Source organism: Epinephelus moara, chromosome 19 (genome assembly GCF_006386435.1).
Source record: "Epinephelus moara isolate mb chromosome 19, YSFRI_EMoa_1.0, whole genome shotgun sequence".
Lineage (NCBI taxonomy): Eukaryota > Metazoa > Chordata > Actinopteri > Perciformes > Serranidae > Epinephelus > Epinephelus moara.
The window spans coordinates 21737528-21748635 of NC_065524.1; the positions used below are offsets into that span (position 1 = coordinate 21737528).

The 11108-nt window shown below is 41.4% G+C and overlaps 1 protein-coding gene across 2 annotated transcripts in view; it reads left to right on the top strand.

Annotated features, from left to right (window-relative positions):
• The window catches only part of marchf8 (membrane-associated ring finger (C3HC4) 8), a 107723-nt gene extending 97597 nt beyond the window's left edge, over positions 1-10126 (top strand). Inside the window, exons 8-10 of one of the 2 annotated variants that reach the window (XM_050070790.1) lie at positions 883-1018; positions 4282-4296; positions 6422-10126. In XM_050070790.1, the coding sequence (XP_049926747.1) occupies positions 883-1018; positions 4282-4296; positions 6422-6726 (456 nt within the window). In that variant the 3' untranslated portion in view covers positions 6727-10126. The remainder of the gene's footprint in view (positions 1-882; positions 1019-4281; positions 4297-6421) is intronic. The other variant, XM_050070789.1, reaches the window with a different exon arrangement.
• Positions 10127-11108: the final 982 nt, after the last annotated feature.

The window sequence follows — 11108 nt, forward strand, 5'->3', positions numbered from 1 at the left end:
CATGTTGGATGTTACACAGCTTATTTACAACACTCATCTGATGGTGCTGGCGTTGTAGTTTGTGTTTTCTTTGTTTCACTTGGCTCATTTCCATATATCATGAAGCCAGAGACAGACAAGATACCAGGCATCTGTGTGCCACTTTTCTTCTCCATCTTCCTCGCCATGCCAAGAAGCACTGTGTAGCATTGGATCTTGATCCCAAATGTTTCCCTCACACTCCGAGCTGCTCCAGAAAAGAGAGCCAACAGTTTAATTGCTTTAAGACCCCGACACACCAACCCGATGGTCGGTCACTGTCGGGACCTTGGTGAGCGGCTGTCGCCCTAGTTTTTGTGGTGTGTCCCGCACTGCTGGTACTAGTCTGTTTTGATTGTTGATTCAGTGTGTTGAATCGGCGTCAGCGGAGCCCATTGGTGAATGAAATCACTCTGATTGGTAGTTCAGCTTAGTGCACAAGAAAAACAAATGGAATTGAGGAAAGCAAACAAATGACTGAAGTCCAGAGGGTAATTTTATGGTAATTTTATATGTGGCATTTTGTATGCTGCCTCCAATGCTTTATCCAGGTCTCTTAATACATTCATGATACAGACCATTGCTGCTTCCTGGTATGAGAGTTATTTTCTTTCACGCAGAACGTACATGCTCATTGGTCGTTGGCTGTAGTCATTGTGATGTATTCAAGTGCACCTTTTTATGCCAAGACACAGGCAACATGAGGCAAAATAACTATCGTCACTGCTAGCTCTTTGAGGTCACGTTGATGTGTCTGGGCCTTAAGTGTTAAGTGTGTGTTTGAAAGCTTCCATCCTTGTGTATGAATATATTGTTGACCTCCTCAAATGTGCTTCCTTTGTCCTCTACTGTTCTCTGCCGCAGTGGGAGAAGCTACAGATGACAGCGAGCGAGAGAAGGAAGATCATGTGTTCGGTCACCTTCCACGTCATTGCCATCACCTGCGTGGTGTGGTCGCTCTACGTCCTCATCGACAGAACAGCGGAGGAAATCAAACAAGGTCAGCACAGACTCGGACGCACACACACAAACATGCACAGAAGCATCGATGGAACATTGTTGTCTTTGTTAGATGTAGTGTTGGTAGATGTCATCCATTCATCCGCCGTCTCCGAGTCATTCATGTACAGTATTTAATGACAAATCTGCATAACTGTAGTGTTGTTTCAGCGGTGTGAATGTGGTGTGAAATGTTCTCTAAGACTGGAATATATGTGGGCGTAATTCACTTGCAGAAGCTCAGTGGGCATCAAAGTCACGAACAAATGTGCAGAAGAGTGTGCTGGGATAATTTTCTGTCTGTACATTTTCTTTTTTCTTTTTTCTTTGTTTTTTGGACTTTCAGTTCAGTTCACTTTGATTTCAGACCTGTAGTCCATAAAAGAGAAAGTAAAGAGATAAAAGAAAAGAGATTTTGAAAGGAGATATTTACATATCTTTCTAAGATCCAATTTGAGATTGAGACTTTCATAGCGAGGCTATTACTGCAAAGTGAGGTGATTTTGGTTCGTGCCTACTTGTTGAAGAGGGGTGAGATCAGGTTCTGTGTGCGTGGTGTGAATTAAAATGACCAAGTTGAAGGTCACTGCAATGATAAGACTTCAAAAGGTCCTTGGAGGATAAAAGTGTTTGTGGTTGTTTTTATGACTGTGTGCTTGTGTGCCACAGAAAATGACTCGGAGTAACAAAGAGTGTACGGACCGGCAGCCGTGTGACAGCAGCAGCTAAAAAGTCTAAAGTCTAAACGCACACTGATCTTAATATTTTATTTCTGTGAAGCAATTTAAAGGAATAGTTTGACATTTTTGCTACAACTCTTTTTTGCTTTATTGCCCAGCGTTAAATGAGAAGACTAATACCACTCTCATGTGTTTATACTGAATATAAAGATAGCTTAAGTTAGCATAAAGGCTTGGCTGGCTCTATCCAAAGGTAACAAATCTACATGCGCACAGGAACATATGTTTGCTGAGGGATTATAAATATGCGTGCATGACTATGTATGTGCATGTGCTTACAGGAGCTACAGGAAAACTGCTCAGGTACTTACATCTGTGGTTAGTCCAGAGAATGTGCTCTTCCTCACATCAGACACCGTTTATCTCTAGATTGCATGTGCCAAAATTTGTAATACTCCATTCTAAATGGTGTCTGACATCCAGATGTCTCTTCACTGCAGCCACTCACATCCCCTGGACAAATGATGTGTCCGCTAGTTGTCTGGTCTATCATCAGCTGCCACAGAGCTCTTTTTTATGGATCTAAAAAGCAGCTCCAAATTGGTCTCGAGCTTTTTCAACCTATTCAGCCTGTATGCTCCATTGATTAGCCTCTGCTTTCCCCAGGTTTAGCTGAGCTTGATCCTTGTACTTTGATCTAACGTGATGACATTCACATGCCAGTTTGGATGAATTAGTTAAATTCAATTCACATACATTTCACATCGTTTTTTTCATATAGTTTCTGACAGGCACCTCATCATGTAAGATATTTAAAACTAGTATTCAGATAGCCGTGACTTATGGACAACTTTTTACAGACTGTTGTCCCACACCCATGCAGTTCTACCTACCAGCACCTCTAAAGCTCACTAAGTAACACATTATATCTCATTAGTTTAATCTGTACAATAAACAAAGTGTGCTGGATTAAACAAATGAGATATAACATGTAAATTAGTGAGCTTTAGAGGTGCTGTTAGGTACATTTTTTTTACCTTCGGGCAGAGCCAGCAGCTTCTCCCCGTTTCCAGTCTTTGTGCTAAGTAACTGGCACCTGACTGTAGCCTCTTTGTTATTACAAACATAAGAGTGGTAGCAAGCTATTCATCTAACACTAGGAGAGAACATGAACATGAATAGTTGACAAAATGACAAACTATTCCTTTAAGGAATTTTCGGATGCATCTTGCTGAAACCGTAGACTGTGTAAAAGAAGTGGACATGGCCGCCGTGATATCAACCATTGGTTTCGAAGCCTCAAGTTTTGCATTATGGCCGTCGTCATCTTGGTTTTTGGAGACAGAAGCAACCATATTTGGATAATTGGTTGGAGGTGTTGAAAAGACACACTGTTATGCCTCTGTGCGGATTAACACGGCACCATGGTAGCAACCTGTCAATCACAAGGTAGCTCCAAATTAAAACATAGCCTGCTTAATTGTCTATTTTACTTTAAATTTGAACATAATTTAAAAAATGAACATGATGCTGTATTTAAGAAGACTTGAAACTAGCGATTGAGATTATCGACTCATTAGGGAAATGATTACTGAGGTAATAAATCAAGTGAGAAGTAGGGTCATTTTCTCATATACTTCAATACAACTGGACATTTTTGCAACCAGTTTCCCCCTGCTGGTGACTAGAAAGACTGCAGGTTTTAAGCACTCTCACATCAGCTTCACTTTTCAGACCAGGAGGCTATATCTACTTCGTTTATATCTCTTACTCTTATGTGCTGAATCCATAGAACAAGATGGCTGTCTTGTTACATGATAACCTTTGAGATATTGCCACAGTATTGTGTGTATGTGCCAAACTTTGACCTGCTGCTGACCATAAACTGTAAAAGTGAGTGGTCAGTGGGGCATTATGGTCTTTTAAAACATTAGAATAGGAGGAGGACGTGACTCAGAGCTTAAAAGCCTCTTTAGCAGCCCCCCAGAGCCTGGACTGCTCCTTACATCCATCTTAACCAGAGTGCTCAGCAGCACTGAGTTACTGACAGATTGACGGCGCCATCCTCAGAGGGCCATGCTCTCGCTATCAGGGCTAAAAATGGAGAAGACTGCTTTAATGATGAGCTGTTGTATCATCCGCTGGCGCTACGTCTGCTGCCACTCACTCCTCTCTGGCATATTTGGTGCTTCTGAGACAGCGTACAGATGGAGGAGCAGGCTGTGCCTGTTTAGCCCGACCTGATGATTCAGACTTGTTAGAGTCCCTGAGGGCTGTCAGGTTCAATCGCCATGGTGATGCCAAATAGCTCCTCACCAGTCCTGTTTGTCCTCTGCCAAGCTACACAGAGCCACTGTTATGTTTTTCTCCCAATTTGCTCGCACAAATTACAGCAGTTAGATCTAACACACCTTGAAATGTTCTCCAGTGTTTACTTTCATTTGTGAAGCAGATTTATTGTTTATGATTGCATGATGATTTACATCCAACTGTTATATTTGACTTTCATTTCCTGCGCTTTTCTATCAATTTGTTTGTGTGTCTTTGGTAATACATGATACTTACACTTTCTTTATTCATGCAGCCGGAAAAATCCCAGGTAAACATTTCAACTTTGACCTTTTGACTTTCAAATTGTGTTCTCCCCGTCAGCCTTTCTGTCCACTGTGTTCACTTCTTTTCCAACTGCACTTTATTCCCCTTTCCTTCCCTCCTCTGCCTTGATACCAGGATAAAGATAATGCTTCTTCACCCTTAAATGCCAGTTTTATGCACACCACCTCACTGAATGTTCCCACCTAATGAATGCAGACAGACATCGAGTCGAGGAACATGCTGTGATTTATTTTCTGTGTTATACCTTGTGACAAACCTCACTACCATATCCTCACACAACAAACGACAGGTTAATCTCTTCTTGTGAAAGTGTACAAGCGTAACATCATACTGATCATACATTTGAATCTGTACTCCTCCCATTACATGAGGCATTTTTGTATTTCATTCTATATACTTATTCTATCATCGACGGTAGGATCCAGTTATTCAGTTGTGGACCTTACCTGCATTTATAACTCAAACTACCTGCAGTATCATAGCAGACATGAAAAGACTGAAGCGTTGCAGGTCAGCTGTGTATTTTTGTATTTTCAAAGAAAGTAGACTTTTTTTGCTCTCTTCCCTTTTTGTTTTTGTGTTTGAAGATCCCCTTTCTGCCTCGTAGCGCTGCAGCTTCTTACAAATATTTACACTTCCCCGATCTGCAAATTTTTATACCGCTTACTTGGAGCCTCATGTTTCAGAGGGTTTGCAATTTGCAGAAATTCTGCAACTGCCTCGGGGGACCACAGTAATATTTTAGCACAGTTTAGCAACTTTACTACAAATAATCATCCTGTAAAGCCTGCTGTAGTGTTGTAGTGTTTTTAGTGGTGGTGTTCCCGCTTTTCAAGCAGCCATTTGTCCTTTCTGTTATATAGTTTATTTGGGAGACATTTTTTGCTTTAATTAGACAGCGACATTGGAGATATGATAGGAAATGAGGAGCCACTAGGCTGCCAGCGTTTGTTATAAAAATGTTATAAAAATACATCTGATTTTATTGATATTAGTTATTTTTATTGGATAGTTCGCCTCAAAACAAAAAATAGGATTTTTCCACGTACCTGTAGTGCTGTGTATTAATCTAGATTGTTTTGGTGTGAGTTGCAGAGTGTTGGAGATATCAGCCGTAGAGATGTCTGCCTTCTCTCCAGTATAATGGAACTAGATGTCACTCAGCTTGTGGTGCTCAAAGTGCCAAAAAAATCATTTGAAAAACAGCAGTGTCTCTTTCCAGAAATCATGACCCAGTTCCTCAAAATTATCCACAGACCTTGTAAACAGTTTCATGTAGGAACTATTTTCTTTCTACTGAACTACACCCACCGACCGAATCACCATGCAGAAGGAAGTGTGCATCTACTGCTAGCTAATGTTACAGCTCAGTTTAGGAGGACATTAATGTTTACATTTCATGCTGTCACAAACATGAGCCTCTCGTCCATGAGTAGATGCATGCTGCCTTCTGCGCAGTGATACGGTTGGTGGGTGTAGTTTAAGTGAAAGAAAAATAGTTCCTACATGAAGCTGCTCACAACAAGGCCTGTGGATTATCTTGAGTAACTAGATCAGGATTTCTGGAAAGAGACATTGCTGTTGAGTTTTTCAAATGATTTTTTTGGCACTTTGAGCACCACAAGCCATGTGCCATCTGGTTCCACTATATTCATGAGAAGGCAGACATACGGCTGATATCATTCAGTAATTTACGCCAAAACAATCAAAACTGATAAATAGCACTACAAGTGAGATGAAAAATATGTCTTTTTGATTTTGAGGTGAACTGTCCCTTTAACAGTTACAACTGCAGATCAAATCTAAAACTTGTGAAAAGCTTAAATCCTCTATTATGGTAAATCTAGTTTTATATCACAATGTTAATGTAATGTAGTGCATTTTCTGGAAAATCAATGAAGAAATGTGTTTATGGATGACAAGCGGTTGGAAATGTCAATTTTTTTGGCTGATTCAGTGAATTAAATGTCTGAAAAATCAGAAAACATTCTCACATTGGTGCAAAGACAAAATTAAACTCCATTATTTCCCAACTGATTTGCATTTTATTTAGCAGTATTTTCTTCAGTCTTGACATGTTTGTGTTTTGTCTGCTCTCTGTCCCTCAGGGATCCTGGAATGGCCTTTCTGGACCAAGCTGGTGGTGGTGGCCATCGGCTTCACGGGCGGACTGGTGTTTATGTACGTCCAGTGCAAAGTCTACATCCATCTATGGAGGAGACTGAAGGCTTACAACCGGGTCATATACGTCCAGAACCGGCCAGACACGTGTAAAAAGCTGGCGCTGGAGAAGCCGCCCCTCATGGAGCCAAGCCTGGAGAACAAGGAGGCTCTGGCGCCCACCCAGTCAGACACAAACTCCTCCCAGTACACAGAGACAGAGGACTACAGTATGGAGGTGCTCCATGTCTGACCGCTCGGTCCATGCCATTGGTTGTCCTACTCATGCTACAAACAGGCCCACAGTGAAGAACAGCAGCCGTCATGGGAAAGCTTGGTGACTGAGAAACGACTAGACACTCCCCTCCCTCTGATCCCAGACTGACCCGCCGTCCTCCTCTGCTTGTCTTATATTCCCCAAACTCCATCCAGAGACAGACAGACCATGACTATCTTCTTCTCTGCACATTCCTCCTATCAGACCTTATCCCTCCCTCCACCTGCAACCCCAATGCATACTCTCCTTTCCCAGGGCCGGACTGTTTTTACTGACTCCTGTAAATGTCTGAAGAGGCCTGGAGCACACCACTCTGCACACACACACATACACACACACACATTTGTATGTACACCTCTGGGAGAGCAAGACTGAGACAAATAGACTCACAAACGGCTCCGGAGGTCTACACGTCTGATGCGTGGTTTCTTTGCTTGTGGGTTTGTTAGATTTGTTTGTTTATACCTCCTGTGAGTCTTGGGCTAACCTGCCATGGATCAGTATGTAGCGCCGCGCATCGGATCTCTGGAACATTCCAGCTACTGCCATCTCTGTTGGTCTGTCAGCTCCGAGCTGGTCTGTATCCAACCAGGCCTTGATCTGGACATGCATCGAAGCACTTTTGTTTTTTAGTTCCCACAACAGACCCCCTCCCCGTCCTCTTGCCCTTTGGTTTCTTTACTCTGAATTACTGTATATGTTGTACATGGGGGAGAGCACATTGGAACTCCTGTTTTGTTTGACATTTCCTCATACGCATATATATTAACCCTCCCATGGATGACAAAAAAGGAATCGGGGTTAAAAAATCGTGGTGAGAGAAACGTTTGAGTGTGTTAGTGAAAACAGACAAAATGAGTTTTGAATACGACGCCAGGCTCAAAGCTCTAATGCAGATAATGGAAAATCCAGCCACACGACTTCTTTACCCCCAACATGAACTTTCTGAAGGCTTTGAGAATGTAAACTTTTTAAAAAAAAACACGATAAAAAATAAATAAAATACACAAAAAGAAAAACATTTTCTACTGGTCACAGGAAATTGCGAGATAATTTCCGTGTCTTGAGAACATTATGAGAGCCTTTGGGCATAAACAACGTCGCTCATGTTTTTCTATCATGCGAATGACACAGTATTTACAGTGTGATATTCCATGTGCAGTTTTTAATATGTTGATTTGTTTGCTTAGTCACGGGATGTGCCCTGAGAAATCAACAGCTGCCTATTCTCAATCCGTCTGTTGCTCCCACTGTGCAGGCAGTGCATCGATTCACACTAAAGATATTTAAGACTAACAAACAGGCAGACTGTAAGCGAGTGTGTTTAAATTTGACTGCTCAGTTTCAGGACCTGCACATCTACAATCCATCCCTGCAGTTATGCTAACACAAGTCAGCACAGAGCACAAGATGTGATGTTTGGATGTGACGTATTGGATAATTACTGAGCATTTCAGGCAGGCAGGAGTCTCAGTTTCAGCGAAAGTGTCTTGTTTCTTCTCGCCAGGCTCTTATCACATGGTGAAGTGTCTATTTTAGAATTTAATCACAAGACTGCCAGCACGCTGCCTCCCATTTGATTGAGTGTTTTCCCCACATCTAGCCTTATGTGGCTTAAATGAGGTATTCTAGCACCTCGTTTTTTTTCCATTTCTATAAGAAAGCACAGCTTAAATAGTGTCACTGCATTATTTCATCTGTCAGAATCATTTTTTAAATCTCTGTTGGCCGTCTTATTCATCAGTGATGGCAGGTTTTTTTTTGTTTGTTTTTTTGCAATTAAACCAATGCAACACATCCATACATTTTCTGCTGGTGACATACACAGTCTGCATTATGTCTCACTGATGAGCTGACTGGAGCTCCACCTGCTGGCGAGAAGCTGACGGTGCGGTCTGAGGTAGGCCGCAGTTGATTTCTCAGGGTGATGTGTTTTGGGCTTACAGTCATTGTAAGTGCTTTTGTGAATGTGGGAGCACAGCGATGCCGGGCTCATGTTGAGCCTCACAGCCATTCCAGCAACACACACATTTTTAAAAACCTGTCTTTGATACCAGTATACTGTCTGTTAACGAACGATGGTCCAGCAACATAATATGTGACAATTACTGCTCGGCAGCAGCAGCAATAAATGAAATCAGCGCTTTGTTTTTGCAACAATTCATACTGTACTTGTGTATATGCCCCACGGTGACTTGAGATCTGGAGTCTAATATGATTTTAATACATAATATGAGCCGAGGGAGTTGTTGTGTGTCAAGTTGGATTATGATCTAGTGAACGAGAACTTCTCGTTCATTAGATCATAATCCAACTTGACACACAACAACTCGTTCTCGTCGAGAAGCTTCTCTGAAACTTTGATACCCACGAGGCTCAGTGCAATTAGACAGATAAAAAGTGCAATTACCCTTTTGTTGTTATTCTATTCTATAGTTATGTAATGGTGTTTAATGTCCAGGGTGTCCTCTGGGTATAAAATGATTATTTCTTCATTTTGTGTTGTATTTATTTTTAAAAGAAAACAGAGTACAATTTGTTCATAAAAAAAACTTTCATTAGTAATTTTATGCAACTTACACTTAAGTTTTTTTTCCCAGGCTTAAAAACCACAACACCAATTCACTCTTTGTTTTGCACTTCAGATTTTAGAGCTGTAAAAAGTTTGGTTGCTCGACCTTGACGTGAATATCTGCTCCTCTGTCTCGCTTTTTTAAATTGCTTCATGGATTTTGTTTAGATATAAAGAATATAAACGGCAGCATTAGATTTGAATCTTTTTTGTTTCTCACGTAAAAACAACATTAAATATTTAGATGTGTAGTTACGTGAGGTCGATGATTAAAGATTTTACTTTCTACTCACAGGAGCTGGCTCCTTTCATGAAGTCTGAAACAGAAGTTTCGAGGCCACTTTAGGACGCTTTACAAGCACGCATGTTCCTCTCTGAGAGCAGCTTTTCTTTTCTTATTCTCTATCACCATTTCTTCTGTTTATAATCCTATTGAGCAGCACATTGACTGAGAAGGAAAAGTTCTTTCTCAGCATCACTGTCCCAGTATTTTAAGTTTTACCCATCTGTCTTTACCCCGTCGCTTCCATTTAATCATGTCTGGGAATAGTGTAACTTGCATAAAGCTACATTTGTTTACTACTGACTGGACTTGAACATGTATGACTGTTCCCCTGTCTTATGATATCATTCCACAAGTTTGTCTGTGAATTTTCTTTGGAATAGTAACTGTAAAGAATTTGGTAAAAAGTACTTATGTTTTTAAAAGAAATATCGATGTGTTTTCAGTTTAATTTCCCATTATTGAACAAAGTATGTAGAATTAAAAAAAGAACAACCAAATAAAAATTAAGTTACTTTTAACGCTTTGTGTCTTTTTCCAGTGTAAATCTTGTGCTCTGAATTGAAATGTGAGACTGTTAGGAAACACATTCACCTGCCATTTTATGAGGTACACCTGTTCTGCTGCTTGTTTATGCAAATATCTAATCAGCCAGTCAAGTGGCAGCAACTCAATGCATTTACGGCATGTAGACATTGTGAAGACGACCTGCTGAAGTTGAATCTGAGCATCAGAATGGGGAAGGAAGGTGATATAAGTGACTTTGAACATGGCATGGTTGTTGGTGCCAGACGGGCTGGTCTGAGTATTTCAGAAACTGCTGATCTACTGGGATTTTCACTCACAACCATCTAGGCTTTACAGAGGATGGTCTGAAACAGAGAAATATCCAGTGAGCGGCAGTTCTCTGGAGATCCAACAACACGTCCAACCTTGAAACAGATGGGCTACAGCAGCAGCAGACCACACCAGGTGCCACTCCTGTCAGCTAACAACAGGAAACTGAGGCTACAATTCACACAGGCTCACCAAAACTGGACAATAGAAGATTGGAAAAACGTTGCCTGGTCTGATGAGTCTGGATTTCTGCTGCCACATTCAGATGGTAGGGTCAGAATTTGGTGTAAACAACATGAAAGCATGGATCCATCCTGCCTTGTATCAACGGTTCAGGCTGCTGGTGGTGGTGTAATGGTGTGGGGGATATTTTCTTGGCACACTTTGGGCCCCTTAGTACCAACTGAGCATGGTTTAAACACCACAGCCTACCTGAGTATTGTTGCTGACCGTGTCCATCCCTTTATGACCACAGTGTACCCATCTTCTGATGGCTACTTCCAGCAGGATAACGCACCATGTCACAAAGCTCAAATCATCTCAAACTGGTTTCTTGAACATGACAATGAGTTCACTGTACTCCAATGGCCTCCACAGTCACCAGATCTCAATCCAACAGAGCACCTTTGGGATGTGGTGGAACGGGAGATTTTCATCATGGATGTG